Here is a 15,843-nt window from a genome sequence, read left to right on the forward strand (position 1 = left end):
AAATAGTGCAACAAATATATTCTAGAAAGTTGCCGGAATACGAGCGGTATTCGATACAATTCGAGTGTGACTCCAGAACAAAGTATTTTGCCGCGCTGCATAATACGCGCGTTTTTTTTGTTGCTCTCTCTCTCTCGCTCCCGTCTACCTGCTGCATTTGCTCTACACATGCATATCGTTTACAATTACAACAACATAATCAGCAACAGCCACAATAACAACAACAATAATTTCGCGGATATCTTTAGTCCCGATTACATCGATGGACCCCTGACGTCCAAGAAGATGCTAATTGGATCATTCTCAATGTTTGTGATATTCTCATATTTGAAACTTCTCTATATACTCGTGGCAATCTATTTGGCCCTCCACCACGTCCACATCTAAAAGAGATCGAGCAAATGTATCATTTGGTCTCTGAGCAAACAGCGGAATTGCGCCTCTCCGACAATGTGCTCATCGGTAATCAGACGACGCAGTATCTTAAACCCTTTCAACTGGAAGCTGTGCGTTTCCTTTACGATCGATTCTCGAAACAAGAATTTTGTATCTTCAACGATGAGAGCGGATTGGGTAAAACTGCCTCGATTGCAGCGTTCTTGAGTGGACTGAACACGTCTAAGAAGACCCTTGTGGTACTGCAGAATGATGATCACTTGTTGGCAGGCTGGCAGTTTCACCTCGGCGTTCTCACCGATCTGTCCGTCTGTGTGGTAAAGGATGTCAATGGTAAGCAGCCCTTTTTTAATATTCCTTTTGATCAAATAGATCTCAGCAATTATAGTAGATATAGGCAACGCACTTCTTTCATTTGCATCAATAGAACTTTTAATTTGTTTTAAATTATTATAAAGTAAAACGACATATATTCATACTAGATCAACACACAACAAAGGGTCTATTGTTGCCTAAACTTGACTACAGCTTTTACACTCTTCTCTTCATTGTTTATTGTACATTTCATACAGACAGCACAGAGTCAGCGCATAGCGTTTATCTGAGCAAGTGGAGCATTCTGCGTAGTATCGGTGATCTCAGCAAGCTAAAGTTTGACTACATCATTGTGGATCATCGTGGGTTTACGTTGAACAACAGTTTTTGCAGTTCCATGCTGCTCAAGCATTATGAGGGCAAAGTCAACATTGTGATCTCTAGTGTGGACATAACGGTATATCTGTCTGATATTAATAAATTACTATTTTATATTAATTGTTTTACAACTCTCTAGTCCGACGTTAAGCTGCTGTACAATGTGCTGCGCTTGGGCGGTTGCCTGGAACATCAGTATAAAACCATTCAAGCCTTTGAGCGCAAATTCCATCTGCCCGATGTTAAGGAAGTGCTCAGCAAACGCGTCGATCTCGAGGAATATTATAAGCAGCGCGGCGTTCTAGGCGAATATATCAAGTAGACACAATTATAATCTGTTTGTTAAATGATTTAATATGTATTAATCTAACTTCTGTTTTTTTAGAGATTATCGCCTGCGTCGTTACCGCCATCAGTTCGAGTCTTATTTGCCATTAGTCACTGAGGAGCAATATAAGATCAATTTGTCTCGTTGGCTGGGAGAAAACAATAGCAATAGCACCATAAGCCAAACAACTTTAGAGTCCTCATCAGAGCCGCTTTCCACGGGCAACACAGACGAGATATCGGAGTGCCTGAGGAACATGAAGCGAGAGCCTGAATTGACAGGTGGAAATGATAATGCTGAGATATTGTCCGAGTGCAGTGATGAAGTCGTGGCCATGGAACCATTGTTCTTGCAATTGTCTGAATCAGAAGTTGAGGAAGTATCCAAAGACCGCGCCGAAACAATCGGAGATGAATGTCGCAGCCCATTCATCGATGTCGTCACAGTCTCCAGCGATGATTGCGAGATTATATCTCTATCAAATACACCGCCACCGCATCAGCCAACAAGGTCGCCAGCAACCAGAAAGAAACGGAAATTCACTAAACGTCTGCAGCAGGCGGAAAATATTGAACTTACCGAATCAGAGACAGAAGAAGCGTCGCCTTCAAGTAGCAACAGAAAGTCATTAAATGTTAGATTGTGTCGAGTGATGTTGCCACAAAAAAAGCACCAAGAAACGGAGAGCGCAGAACCTAGAAAGGCACCATTGAGAAAACCTGCATCGAAAAAAACAGATGAAGAGATGACTAAAAAACCATCGAATGAAATGACAACTTCAAAGTCCACAGGGGTATCACAGTCTGAGTCAGACAAGGCATCAACATCAAAGTCAAAAGAGGAACAGCAGAAGACTCCAATGAAAAAGTCACCACAGAAAGTTCAAGCTGTAAATGTTGTGGCCGATACATCGACAGATCAGCCAACAACATCAAAGGCAACGCGGGGCAGAAAATCCGAATCTAAAAGTCCAACAGAGCACACTTTTAAAAAGCCACAAGCACAGAAAATGCAATCGAAGCCAGCACAATCCCCTAAAACTGTGTCCAAGACACCAGAAAATGAATCAACGTCATCAAAGTCAACGCAGTTAAGGAAAGCTGCAACTGCAGCGTCAAAGACGCCGACGCCACAAGCGGAGACAAAGTCAACGCAAGTAAAGAAACCTGCTAATGTGACGCCAAAGAAGCCACAGGAACAGACAAAGTCTAAGACAGCAAAAGAGGATACAGCAGCAACGAAATCAACACAGGCCACGCCAAAGAAACCATCACAGACGACGGCAAAGAAGCCACAAACAGAAAAGACACCTTTGAAATCTAAACAGACTTCTCCTAAGGAGGCAACGGAACCGAAGACAAAGCAAGCTACGAAGACTGAGCCTGCTACTTCCAAGAAGACGCCACAACAGAAGAAGACCTCAGCAGACGAGCAGATGGGACCACTCAAACAAGAAAGATCAGCGACTCCCAATTCAGAGCCAAAGACGCGGCGTTCATACTTGCGCGACAGGAACTCCGATGATGTGGACCAGCGACAGACTCGTGGCATGCAACGACTGACGCGATCTGCCGAATCGCGCATACAAAGTAAATACATGTCACCTTTGAAGGCTTTGCAATATGACAAGAAAAGCCCAGTCAAAGGCAAGCGTAGCCATGATGCGGTTCAAACACCAAAAGCGAGTAAACGTAAGCGGGAGGAAGATAACGTTAAGCAGGAGGAGACAGCGGACAACAGATCATCGACAACAATGACAGAAGACGAACCACCGCCAAAAAGAAAAGTAGGTCGCCCACGAAAAGTAGCGCAGGATAATCAAAGAGTTGCCACGCCAGAGGTAACAAAGAAAACGGAGATTACTCAAAAAGTTGCCACGCAAGAGTCATCAAAGCAAGCGAATATTACTCAAAAAGTTGATAAGCAAGAGTCATCAAAGCAAGCGAATATTACTCAAAAAGTGGACACGCCAGAGCTGCTCAGTTCCGGCTCCAATGCCTCCGACTATTCGTATCTGCAGTGCGCCCAAAAGCTGCCCGACAACCTCACCGAGCTGGAGGCCTTTCAAGACTTTCGCATACCGGAGGTGCCTCAGGCGACGCCACTAATGCTGTCGTCCAGCTTGAATGTGAATTTCTTCAGCGACTCGGAGGTGATCGTTGTGCCCAGCTCCATACCCAAGCAAGAGGTTGTGGTGATCAACAGCTCGAATGAAGAGTGCTCACAACAGTCCAACACGCAAAGTCGACGCACGCGAGCCTTGAAGCGAAAGGTGTCCAAGGAACCATCACAGCCAAGCGCATCCACTTCCAATTTTGGTCTGCTGCTTGGCGAGCAGCGTGCCAGAGTCAACAAATCGCCGGACATCTTTAGCAATTGCTCCGATTTTTCGCAGATTACATTGGCGCAACCTGTGCCCCAGCCATCGCCTTTCGAAGGCTTCAAGATCTTTGGCTCCGAGGTGAAACAGCATCAAGTCAAGACGCAGCAATCAATAGGCACTCAAAAGAAGCGAGAGCGTTCTTGCCTGGACATCTTAGAGAACATGTTTGAGCCACATAAAACCAAGACCAACAAATCTGGCATCAATTTGCTGCCCATGTTGCCGAGTCCAAAGAAGCAGCTGCCACAGCGTCGCTTCACTTTGCTTGACGAGGATATCTTTGAGATTACAAATAATGGCGAATTCGGCAGTCGACTGCGTCTCAACTCTAATGGCCATGTGTCGCCTGTTTTTCAAGTGCAGCAGCAGCATCAGCAGCAACCACAAGCCACGCAGCAGTTGCAACAGCGCAATAAAATAACAAAGTACTTGATAGGGTCTGGTTGCACACCCGAGGACACTGGCCAACGTATTCAGGCGCTCAGTCCGGCACAACGCAAATCACCGAAAAGTATCAAGTCGACGCAGTCAACGAAGCTGACACGTTGGTTTGGCACCGCCGATGCGACAACCTCACAAAGTGCACCTAGCACTCCACAGGTGCCAGCTGACAAAGCAGCCGCAGCTCGTGTGGCACGAAGTGGCGGACCAACGAAGCGCAAGCAACTTAATCTCTTCAAGTGATTGAAGGAAAAAGAAAGCAACATCATGATCTAATTGAAAAAAGACTCGAGAGACCAAGACTCAAGTCGTGCTTTGACAACTTGTCAAGGCTTTAACGAAATCCGTTCGATGGATTTACAAATATTTTTAAGATTTTCTCTTTAATGTGAAGTCGAAGAATTCACTATTGTAGCACAATTGAGTTGTAATTACTCATTAAATTAACTCTATCGTACTTTAATTTGAACGAGGTATTCACTAATGAATTAAATACCTCGATGAAAAGTTAACAGCTTCCAAATCACATTGGGGCCATTGACAGTTTTTAAAGTTTTTACTGTGCATAGCTTGAAGTTTTAACTTGACCCTATAATTTAATTATCAAGTACATGAAGTTATGTGTATTCAATTAATTTGTTTAAACTCACAACTAGCTGAATGGTTCACTAGCTAATTTAGTTCATTACTCTTATTTTTTTTTGTGCACACTATATGAAATTGTTAAACATTTAATTGCGGAAATACATGCAGATTAAAAAGAAACTAGTCTAGACCGATGGAATATGGACTATAATATTTTTATTATGTACGCTTCAGAATGTGCGTCAAATTGTACATGACGGCACGTCGCTGGAACTCGAGCTCCCGTCGACAGGCGCTGCCCAGAAGCGGTGGACATTGATACTCGATCTTCTCATTGGCGTAGGTATCATCACCGCGAGCACTAAAACGGAAGTCGCTATGCGAATGCACTGTGAGATAAAGAGAGAGAGAAGTGAAAACATGTGGCAGAGAGACAAGTGCTTGTGGCACAACTTACAGCAATAGAAACCGTTGAAGAAGCAAGTTTAATGATTCGATTCAATTGCCCATTCTTGGGGCGTTACACCTGGCATCGTCTTGGTCACCACGTACTTGGCTGTTGCCGTGTTCAGCCAGTGCGGCCAATGGGATAATCGTTCCGTATACTCCACCGTATAGCGCCAATCGTGAGCATGTCCGTGATCAGCTAGAATCTTGAAATTCAGGCTGGCAAAATGAAGAGATTGCTGTCAGTTAGGAGAAGAAAGTGCGGGTAGTTTATGATAACTTACATTGTGGGATTTAGTAGGCGCATTTTGTTAAAGTCCGCAACATATTCCCAAACCCTTTCCGGTTTCGTATTGCCGATAACAGCGTCTATTTGATACTTGCGATAGCTTCCCGAGAACACAAAGACATAGAGCACGAGTACAGCGCCGAGCATGAACGACACCCGCTTGGTATTCCATGTGTGGCGAGAACGCATGATGATGATGGTGTGTATGTATTTGGTGGAAACCAATTCGAATTTCAAATAAACAAAGTCAAGCAGTGCCGATCTCGAGTAAACAATGTTCCAGCGGACGATCCAAACAGCAGCGATGCAAACAGAAGACTGAGTGCGGCAAAGAATTTGAATTTAAAGGAACTTCAGCGAGAACTGAGAGAATGTGTGAATGCGAGAAGACTGTTTATCGGAGTTCAACGGAGGCTGACGCAGAGGCGTAGGGCATAGGGCATAAAAAGGGAAGAGATTCTTATGTGTACATTCCACGATATGTATTTTGACGGAAGCTTATTAATTTTTGTTCCCCATACTATCAAGTGTCGTACAGTACAGAAAGAATTGGGCATTAAGTGGCCAGAAAACAGCCCAGACCTTAGTCCAATCGAGAATGTTGGGGCCTATATGGGGGCCAAAATAAGAAAGCGAAAGCCCAAAACTATGGAGGAGCTAAAACATATTGTAGAAAAAGTATGGATACACGATATAACGAAGGAATATTTGTGTTCCATTTACGATTCTATGCCCAATAGGGTAAAATCTGTAATTAAGGCCTAAGGCGGCATTTCTAAGTATTAAGCTAAATTAAAAAAATATGTCTAATGTTAAATTGCCTAGATTTAATTTTTTTTATAGTTAGTAAGGTGTTCAATTGGAAAAAAATAGATTTTGTTGAATTTTTTCATTATTATAACTTTTATGATTGTTTTCATTAAGTTTGCCATAATAGTGAAAAGTCGTTAAAACTAGGGTGAAACCAAAAACAACATTTTTTTTAATATTAAAAGCAAATTTATAATAAAAATTGGTATGCACTTTTATTAACATACCATCAATTAACTTGTTAAAAAAAAAATTGGGCGATGCCGAAATCATATAATGAAACCACAGGCCCTGAAAGTTACAAATTCGTAACCCTTAAAAGTGCGGCTTTTTTTGTGGCGCTGACTGTATGTATAGGTTGAAAGTATTTTGGATAGGGAGAAATTAAGTGCCACTTATCATATACAAAACTTTTATTACTTTCATGGAAGTTCATAATATAGAGGACAAAAATCAATAAAAGTATGTATTCGAAATAGTAAGTTAGTGGCAATTAAGAATATTTGTTATAGTCTTCTATACGATACTATCATACTAATAATAAAGTAGACCAAGTTGGATTTCTTCAGTATGTATCCTCTATGTTTAAAGCAAAATAGCAAATCTTCATAAAAGTTGTAGAATTGATTCATAATCTTTAATTTTGTAGATAGTATAATATTACCTTTTTTTTTAATATTGTAAGAATGCTATTCAGTTAAGACGAAGATTGGTAAATACCTTCATAGTTGGATTTCTTCAGTATGCATCCTCTATGTTTAAAGCATAAAAGGAAATATTCACAAAAATTGTAGAGTGGATTCATAATCTTTAATTTTGTAGATAGTATAATATTATCCTTTTTTTAATATTGTAAAAAAGCTATTCTGTTAAGACTAAGATTCGTAAATATCTTCATTGTCCACAGGGTATCTCACAAGCTGGTCATTGGTACAGACGCTGTAGCTTAGAGAGATAATAGCCCATTCAGCAATTTGCCCCACATTCACACACACAGTTGAGGAGTGTGCTTGTGTGTGTGAAAGCTTTTGCGTGAAAAGCTCTAAGCAACGTTACAATTCGCCATATGATCGGAGCGTTCAGTTTATAAACAAGAGTTGCCGGCTGCAGTTCGTCATCGCGCAATAACTCGAGCTAGAGCTGGAGGAACACGTCGAAATTTGGAGAACAAACGTACTAAGGTAAGCACTTTTAAATAATTGCTTATCACGATTTCAGTTGTCTGAATTAGTTGAATTGATGTCAGACACAGCCAGCCCCCCAACAGGGCACTTGCAGGTTAGGTAATCGAGGCAACGAAGCGGAGCGTGCTAATAACAATTTTGATTAGTCCTAAACAAGTCAATACACAGAGATATAATACACATTCATCAAAATGAGATTGCTGGTGAAACGCGCCAAGCTAATGCTGTTCCAATGCGGCGCACAAATCTCTCGCCGCCCGTCGTCGGGCATGGCAACCGGTTCGCAATTCCACAGATTGGCGACGGCAACGGCGACAAAAACTGTGGCAACAGGTGCTCAACAGCACGATTTGGATACTGACAGCCACTTGAGGGGAACAACAATCAGACAGGTAAACATGATTAATATACTAAACAGGAATGGAATTAAATTAAGGCGTCTCATCATTAGAATCAAATAGCGACTTCACCGCTCACAGACAGCTTTGGAAGACATCATACGTATCTGCGAATTTCACTCACCGAACGCTGCAATTTGCGCTGTAAGTGAAGAAACGAATTCAATTAAAATGCCTCCAAAACCAATCAATGTTATCTCTCTAATGCTGAACAACCTTGCGTATACTTGATAAGCAAATTGTACGACTAACGACATATGGTGAAATTACAGGCGATTACTGTATGCCCGCCGAAGGTGTGCCGCTCCAGCCAAAATCACAGCTGTTGACCACCGAAGAAGTGCTCCACTTGGCCCGCATCTTTGTGGAGCAGGGAGTGCGAAAGATTCGCCTGACGGGAGGCGAGCCAACAGTGCGTCGCGACATTGTGGAGATTGTGGCACAGCTGAAAGCGCTGCCTGAGCTGGAGCACGTGGGGATAACCACCAATGGCCTGGTGCTGACACGTCTGTTGCTGCCGCTGCAACGCGCTGGCCTCGACTCGCTCAACATCAGCCTGGACACTCTGCGCAAGGATCGCTTCGAGCGGATTACGCGACGCAAGGGTTGGGAGCGAGTGATTGCCGGCATCGATCTGGCCGTTCAGCTGGGCTATCGACCTAAGGTGAGAGTTGCGCTTACACGCCATCAACTAGAACTAATGCGAATTTTGTGACCAGGTCAACTGTGTGCTGATGCGCGACTTCAATGAGGATGAGATCTGTGATTTCGTCGAGTTCACACGTGAGCGTCCAGTTGATGTGCGCTTCATTGAGTACATGCCTTTCTCGGGCAACAAGTGGCAGACGGAACGTCTCATCTCCTACAGCGAAACAGTGAAGATCATTCGAGAGCGTTTTCCCGACTTCCAGGCACTGCCCAACGGTCCTAATGACACATCCAAGGCGTATGCGGTGCCAGGGTTTGCAGGTCAAATGGGTTTCATCACCTCGATGACGGAACACTTTTGTGGCACTTGCAATCGACTGCGTCTCACGGCCGATGGCAACATCAAGGTGTGTCTGTTTGGCAACAAAGAGTATTCTCTAAGGGATGCCCTGCGCAGCGATCAGTGCACAGAAGAGCAGCTCATCGAGTTGATTGGCAGCGCTGTGCAGCGCAAGAAGCGACAACATGCAGGTGAGTTTAGCACTCCAAAGATTCGTGTAGTTAGAGTTATGTGTATTAATTGGGCATCCTCTAGGCATGCTGAATCTGTCGCAGATGGAAAATCGCCCAATGATACTCATAGGCGGCTAGATCCCCAAAAGAGAGAGAGAGAGAGAGAGAGCGAGAGACAGCCACAACACATTCCATCATTCCCCACATGCTGTTTGCTTGCAGGTTACGCCACAGTTGACATCAGGCAGCAGCACTTGCTTCATCCTCATCAGAAACCACTTTTACAGATGCGCAACTACAGCAACTTGACGCACATCGATGCCCAGGGCAAAGCAAAAATGGTTGATGTGGCCGCCAAGGCGCAGACGACACGCGTGGCCACAGCCGAGGCCTTCGTCCAGGTGGGAGAGCGTCTCACGGCGCTGATTGCAGCCAACGAGCTGGCCAAGGGCGATGTGCTGAGCATTGCCCAGCTGGCGGGTATAATGGGTGCCAAGCAGACCTCCCAGTTGATCCCATTGTGTCACAACATTGCGCTCTCCTCGGTCCGAGTGCAAGCCACACTTCTCGAAACGGAAAAGTGCGTCCGTCTCGAGGCGAGCGTGCGTTGCACTGGCCAAACTGGCGTGGAAATGGAGGCGTTAACTGCTGTCGCCGTCGCTGCTCTCACCGTCTACGACATGTGCAAGGCTGTCTCCCATGACATCTGTATCACGAATGTGCGTCTGCTGAGCAAATCGGGCGGCAAGCGCGACTTTCAACGTCAATAAAGATCATCCAATCGAATTTCTTTATCGTTTTCTTTTTTAATTGTTAGCCGGACTTCAACGTGGGCGTGTTGTTGTTAAGTGTGTAAGACTGTGTGGTTGAGGCTGTGTTAAATGAGGGGATTTCGATGGGCGAATGAATGTGAAATAATGCCTTGATTGCAATTATCGAGGTGCGAAGATCCTTAAGACAGACCGAGAGACTTGGACTTAGTTATTGTATTGCTTTAAGATACATTTTCAATTTATCAATTGAGTTTAAACAAATGTTAAATATATCGCAAATTTTTGAAATGCAAGAGATTTTCTCGAGCCGAATATTCTGGAAAATTCAATCACTTTTATGGTATTGAAATAAATCGTAGTTGTTCTACACGAACTAAAATTACTTTCAACACTTTACTGTATGCAGAATTGTACATATTATTTAAAAGCTTATAAAGTTTTTTCAAATATTATGCTACTCGGAGTTTAGAGTAGATACTGATAATTTATATTGCTTCATGTACATTACAAATGCATTTAGTATCTCATCTCTTTTGTTTTGATATATACAGATAAATTGTATACAAGAGTAAATTGCGCAGAAAACTAAATTTAAGTTTTACTGACGAGTGTACAATTCAATCATTTCAAAATGACTCGCGCATATAAAAGCACTACTCGAGGAAAAATTCAGAATATGCAAATCGCGTGACTATATCGAAGAACAATAAAGCAAATGCGGAACCCGTGACTATATCTCTCGCTTTATGAATTTGGTGTCTCGTCTCTTTGCATTTTAGTTGGAATCAAGGCATTAATTAGTGTGTGTGAGTAGGTGTTGATGATGTTGGTGTCGAACTGCGCCTTAATAGCTAAAATTACATATAACATTAGAATCAATCAATGCATTCGTGAACCACAATAAATACGCCTCGTTCTTCTCTTCATTTTGGCTTATGCTCTTCTTTATGTTCTTAGAGATGTTAGTTGGACACAAGCACATTACGGTTTTCCGCTTTGGTGGCGCTTTCCGCCTCGGATGCCTTCGAGGAGCCGTCAATTTGCTCGCCACGTATCTTGATGTTGTGCTCTTCCTTAAATTTATTGATTTCGGAGCCTTTTTTGCTCAGTTCTTCGGTGACCATTGTAATTGTTTTCGCCATGAAATCCTTGTTCTCCACCAACTGGGGCAGTACATCTTTGACGGTGCGTTCGCACAGCACTCCGCCAATGAGACGGAAGCACTTACGTTCCGGATCCGCCGAATTAAGGGTTTCTATCACAGTTCTATTTACGATTTTGGAATTACAAGAAATACCAATTAATTGTTTGCGTTTTTTTTGTAGGTTAGGTTAAGCGGTGCATTCTGACTCACTTGTGTTCACGCAGATCCATTTCCAACGTATTGAGGCTGTTGGCCAAATTTCTTTGTTCGTTCCGCAGCTGTTGGAACCGGGCCACAATTTTCTCCTGGGAGATTTGCGCTTTCGCCGCTTCGTTGCTCATTTTTCTAGTTAATTTTTAAACAGATGTCTACTAAACTTGAATGCTAGCTCGTTAGGGTGTGACCGAATCGTTGAATGCGCGGCGTTTTTATGAGATTCTTGTGTTTACATGCTCACTGACACGGTCACACTGACCGTTGTGCCGCTAGCATTCATTTGCAACACTCACACTTATCGGTGTGTGTTATCGGCAACATACTTGCGGCTGGCAGTGCTGCACATTGAGCGCGCAATTCAAATTTGTTTGACAATACAAATGAAACAACAAATTAGTTGGGCAAACAATAAATAATTCTGTGCAGCTTCAACAAATAGCTGGTACACAGCTTCCTATTATTGCACAGCTCAGTTTGATGGCTTTATAACCCAATTTCACTGCTAATTGCGCAAGTAAATATTTATTTGGTTTGCTGACGAAGAATATTTTCAGGCGCCTGATACGATTCTTCAGCATTGTCATAACGGTTGTGACTGCTGTTGGAACTCGTAATGCATATACTTCTCCGCCTGTTGTCAGCGCTGTGCCTCTTGCAACTCTTGCACGCCGCTTACGATGTCGTTGCACCCACACAGAATTTAACGGCTTACCTTCATGCACGTCAGAAGCGTCATCAACTGGTTTATCCAAATGGAGCAACCATTCGCCTGGTCGTCGGCCCTGTGATGGGTGTGCAGCTGGACGATCCGGTTGTGTGGCGTAGTTTCCTTCATTACTATACGCTGCACTTTGGAGGATACTCAATGCCCTCGACGCCTTTGTATCCCTGGGACAAGTGGGAGACTATTTTTGCCAGATCGTTGAACGAACAGATCCGACAGCTGGATGCCTCGCATGAGGATGACACACGACTCTTTGCCTACACTGCATTGGAACAATACATGGACAGCGCCAGTGGCGTCACGGGTCGTGGTCGAGAGTGCTTGCTGCGTGCCATGTGCGAGAATGCGCAAGTGCATCATCATGTGGGGATTATGGCCGAGCTGTTAAATGTGCTGCTAACGTAAGTGCAAATGATCGTTATCCCGATTGCCTCCCCAATTCTCCTAACGTGATAAATTGCAGACCCGGCAAGGCGTTTCTCGGGGATGTTTACAGGGAGGCGTATGCTGCAGGCGTGGCAGGTGTGGATTGCTTGCGGCACTTTCCGGGCTGCCCTCGAGGTGACTCTGTGCTGGACGCCTTTGCTTTGGATGTGAGCCATTAAAGTGCAGGTTTGTGGGTTGACTTAGCGGGCCAAGCTCAGCTTTAAAGTCTGAATTCAAATGTGTTAAAAAAAAACAAAGTTTTAAAAATGAAATATTTTGCTTTAAATAAACTTATTAAAGATTAAAGTTTTTAATTGAAAAACGGAATAAGTGCTGTGTTTGTATTGTAGAGCAACATACATTTATTTTCTTGCTGAGTTTTAAGTTTTTTCATTTAAAAGTTTAAATAAAAAAATTTCGTTACAAAACCGACGCCAGGTTGAGCTTAAAGTTGGTAATTGAAAAAGCCAATTAGAGAAAATTGTAGCCCAACATTTATATTTTCATTTTTATTTAAATAAACAAAATATATACATTTATTTTAGTTCGTTCAATTGACATTTAAAATGAATACAAATCAGTGTTGTTAAAGGCTTGTAAATTAGTTGTATGCTGATTTTGACTGTCTTTAAGTGTTGCCTAACTCCTCCCAGAAAGCCGTCGCATTAATGCCTTGAGGCGTTCGCTAAGTTCGTTGAGTTGCAGTGCTGTGCAATGCAGCAAGCAAGCGACCGCCATTTTGTCAACAATGGCGTCAATTAAATGGAAATGCAGCAGCCCCATCAACAAGAACAGCGACAACAACGATTGCTGCTGCTGTTGTTTCTGCTGCAGCGACAACTGAAAGACAATAAATGCGTCTTAAGTGGCACATTAGGCTTGTCAGGTGGCTACACACTGACGACAACTGACAACGCGACAGCGGCACAGCAGCACAGGGTGTTGCCAACACTGTCAGTGTTGAGCTATAGCAAACCAAGTACAGCGGAGACACCCTGTTTCTGCAATCGTTCGTCGTTTTGTATGCACAGCTAATTCAAATGCGATTATGACAACGCGAACAACGCTGTTGATGAGTGCGCTGTTGGCATCGTGTGGGAGTGGCAAGTGGGCGGCATTGTGTTGGGCTAGGGGGTGGCATGAGGCAGACGCGCGGCAGTTGTGCAACTTTGCGGTATTTGAACTTGTGATGCAGCATGCGAATAGGTAACAATCCTGTGGCTGCCACGTTTATGTGTACAGCAAATTCATGATAAGAAAGATGTGAAAGATGAGAGCAACAGAAGCTACAGTGAACAGAAATTTGTAGAAGTTTCACGAATAAGTGCAAATTACTTGCTTCCTTGAATACTAAAGAAAGAATGAATGAAATAAGATTGTACACATCAATAAGGCATTTATAAAACTTTTCAGCTGTCTGAGTAAGTATATGTACATATATCTTTTTAAAATTATAATAGAAAATTCTTCAGCAACAGATATTTGCAATCATTTTGTTTAATTTCTAAGATTAAAAGAAACATGCCTAACTTCTAAATGTATTTTAGAGCTGTACAAGTTACCTCTTAAATTTACAACCTTTAACTTTTAACAGGTTCCATACATGGACAGACGCATACTTATGCTAGCATTAAAGAAGAAAGTACAGAGTAAAGACTATTGAAATAAAAACTCGTTAAATATGTAGAGCTAAATAATCATATAATATATGATTAATTACTAATCTTACTTTCACAATAAATTCCTTTCGTGATATCGTCATGCGTGTAAACCTTAATGTTTGTTTAGCTGTATCTGCTGTAGGTTTTGTTTGTGCAGGCTCCCTTAATGCCGTTTCCTGCCACAATTCCCTTCCAAACCCCTCTCTCCATCTCTCTCTCTGTCCCCTACTCACCGCAGAGTCCTTTGACAGCAACACAAATTATGCAACAGCCACAGCAACAGCAGCAACAGTAGCAACAACAACAACCGACAATAACAACAAGAAGCATTAGTTATGCGCTTTGATTTGGCAAACAGGAAAAAAAAACAAACTTTATTGTTGTCTCATGCGTCCATGCGTCATCAATCCATAACGAACAAACCGGAGCAAACGTAAATCCAATCAATCAAACCTTCAGTTAAAGCTGTGCTCCAACATCAGCAGCTCGTCGAGAAAGTTGAGGCCACGTGGACATGCCTTAAAGAGGCCCAGGCAATTAGCACCCGCCTGTCCGGCAGCAAAGGCATCGTGATACGAGTTATCTAAATCCGCTTTGCCCGGACTACAAAAGAGATGGTTCAAAGATGAGCAATGAGGGGGCAAGAACATGGCTAAATTGTTTGCTCACCTCAGCACAATGTTTAGGATTTCGGAGAAAATGCCAACATGATGATGGACCTGGGCATTCTCACATATGGAACGCAGCAGGCATTGTCTGCCCACAGTCATATCATTGTTCCTTCTGCCCAAATACTCCTCGAGCGCAATGTAGGCCAACAAACGTGCATCGTCCGCATATCTAACGCCTCCGCCTGCCGTATGCCTCTCGATATTCCGACGCATTTGCTGCATAGATCTGGCAAATGTTACCTCCCATTTATCCCATGGCCAAATGGGCGTCGTGGGCAGGCTGTAGGTGCCGCCCTGCAGCGTATAGGAGAGCACAGCAGAGCGAAAGGAGACGGGATCACCCAGAGGTATGGGCATCGAGGGTCCGATGCTGAACTTCAGCGAACCGCTGTTCTGAAAGATGAGGCCGCGACGCTGGCGATGCAACAGGAACTCGGTGAGATTGTGAGCCGCCAAGGCGGAGTGAAGTGTGAGGCCAAAGATCAGATACCTTAGGGCCGACATGGTCGAAGCGCGTTTGAAGAACAACTGTGGGTGACGTTGTCGTAGTCAATGCTAAGTACAGACCGCATTCTAAATGAACCATCAACGATGACAAGTGGAAATTTCAGAGAGACAAACATTTGTTCAGCCAATTAGCATTCTCATTTTGGGTCCGAGTTAATTCTAAAGAGACCCCAAAATCAGTTTAGTTTCATTTCTGGTTTTCTATTTGCGCACGTGAGACTGAAATTGAGATGTTCGCCGGATTAACTGACACTCTTTTCTGTTTCTTTTTTTTTTGTGGGTTTCTTCGTTTTTGTTTTGCGTGACCCGCTAGAAGGTTTGATACCCTGCACCAGATTAAGCTGTGGCTGCCTTTGAAGTGAACTGGGAGACCACTTAAAAGGCCATTAAGAAAGCATACAATGAAAAACGAAAAATGTTTTCCAAATTATTTATCCAAATAAACATGAGAGCGGCAACAGCAGCTCCACGACAACGACGACGTCGACGACGACGATGAAGAAGATGATGATAGTGTGGCCAAGGAAACAGTTTTGCTGCAGATAATATCCTTTTAGGTTGTTTGTGATTTGTCGACGTGGCCGGAAATGAAAAGCAAACAGCAAC

The 15,843-nt window shown here is 43.3% G+C and overlaps 6 protein-coding genes across 9 annotated transcripts; 3 read left to right on the forward strand and 3 right to left on the reverse strand.

Annotated features, from left to right (window-relative positions):
* Positions 1–311: 311 nt before the first annotated feature.
* LOC132789433 (protein suppressor of underreplication) lies at positions 312–4,879 on the forward strand. The gene is made up of 4 exons (XM_060797453.1): positions 312–729; positions 969–1,168; positions 1,229–1,407; positions 1,475–4,879. Exons 1-4 carry the CDS (start codon positions 402–404, stop codon positions 4,482–4,484), a joined length of 3,717 nt encoding a protein of 1,238 aa, XP_060653436.1. The 5' UTR covers positions 312–401; the 3' UTR covers positions 4,485–4,879.
* A 77-nt stretch (positions 4,880–4,956) lies between these two features.
* Positions 4,957–5,751, reverse strand: LOC132789435 (uncharacterized). Its single transcript, XM_060797455.1, is given in 3 exon segments — positions 4,957–5,215; positions 5,284–5,492; positions 5,558–5,751. Coding segments are annotated over 3 exon segments (573 nt in total). The 3' UTR covers positions 4,957–5,045.
* Positions 5,752–7,446: 1,695 nt separating this feature from the next.
* Positions 7,447–9,901, forward strand: LOC132790255 (molybdenum cofactor biosynthesis protein 1). Of its 4 annotated transcripts, none has more exons than XM_060798735.1 (6): positions 7,447–7,553; positions 7,619–7,948; positions 8,008–8,098; positions 8,227–8,618; positions 8,674–9,133; positions 9,338–9,901. In XM_060798735.1, exons 2-6 carry the CDS (start codon positions 7,748–7,750, stop codon positions 9,883–9,885), a joined length of 1,692 nt encoding a protein of 563 aa, XP_060654718.1. In that variant the 5' UTR covers positions 7,447–7,553; positions 7,619–7,747; the 3' UTR covers positions 9,886–9,901. The 4 variants fall into 4 exon arrangements, with proteins under 4 accessions (XP_060654718.1, XP_060654721.1, XP_060654719.1 ...); XM_060798738.1 differs by having other exon boundaries at positions 9,198–9,402; XM_060798736.1 differs by having other exon boundaries at positions 7,449–7,553; positions 7,625–7,948.
* On the reverse strand, positions 9,902–11,452 carry LOC132790258 (probable prefoldin subunit 2). The gene is made up of 2 exons (XM_060798740.1): positions 11,243–11,452; positions 9,902–11,154 (listed from the first exon to the last, which is right to left on the reverse strand). The coding sequence occupies exons 1-2, from the start codon at positions 11,371–11,373 to the stop codon at positions 10,851–10,853; spliced, it is 435 nt and encodes a 144-aa protein (XP_060654723.1). The 5' UTR covers positions 11,374–11,452; the 3' UTR covers positions 9,902–10,850.
* Positions 11,453–11,465: 13 nt separating this feature from the next.
* Positions 11,466–12,635, forward strand: LOC132790257 (uncharacterized). Its single transcript, XM_060798739.1, has 2 exons — positions 11,466–12,373; positions 12,436–12,635. The coding sequence occupies exons 1-2, from the start codon at positions 11,862–11,864 to the stop codon at positions 12,575–12,577; spliced, it is 654 nt and encodes a 217-aa protein (XP_060654722.1). The 5' UTR covers positions 11,466–11,861; the 3' UTR covers positions 12,578–12,635.
* Positions 12,636–14,514: 1,879 nt separating this feature from the next.
* On the reverse strand, positions 14,515–15,234 carry LOC132788322 (uncharacterized). The gene is made up of 2 exons (XM_060795655.1): positions 14,729–15,234; positions 14,515–14,662 (listed from the first exon to the last, which is right to left on the reverse strand). Exons 1-2 carry the CDS (start codon positions 15,232–15,234, stop codon positions 14,515–14,517), a joined length of 654 nt encoding a protein of 217 aa, XP_060651638.1.
* Positions 15,235–15,843: the final 609 nt, after the last annotated feature.

This window comes from Drosophila nasuta, chromosome 3 (genome assembly GCF_023558535.2).
Source record: "Drosophila nasuta strain 15112-1781.00 chromosome 3, ASM2355853v1, whole genome shotgun sequence".
Taxonomy (NCBI): domain Eukaryota; kingdom Metazoa; phylum Arthropoda; class Insecta; order Diptera; family Drosophilidae; genus Drosophila; species Drosophila nasuta.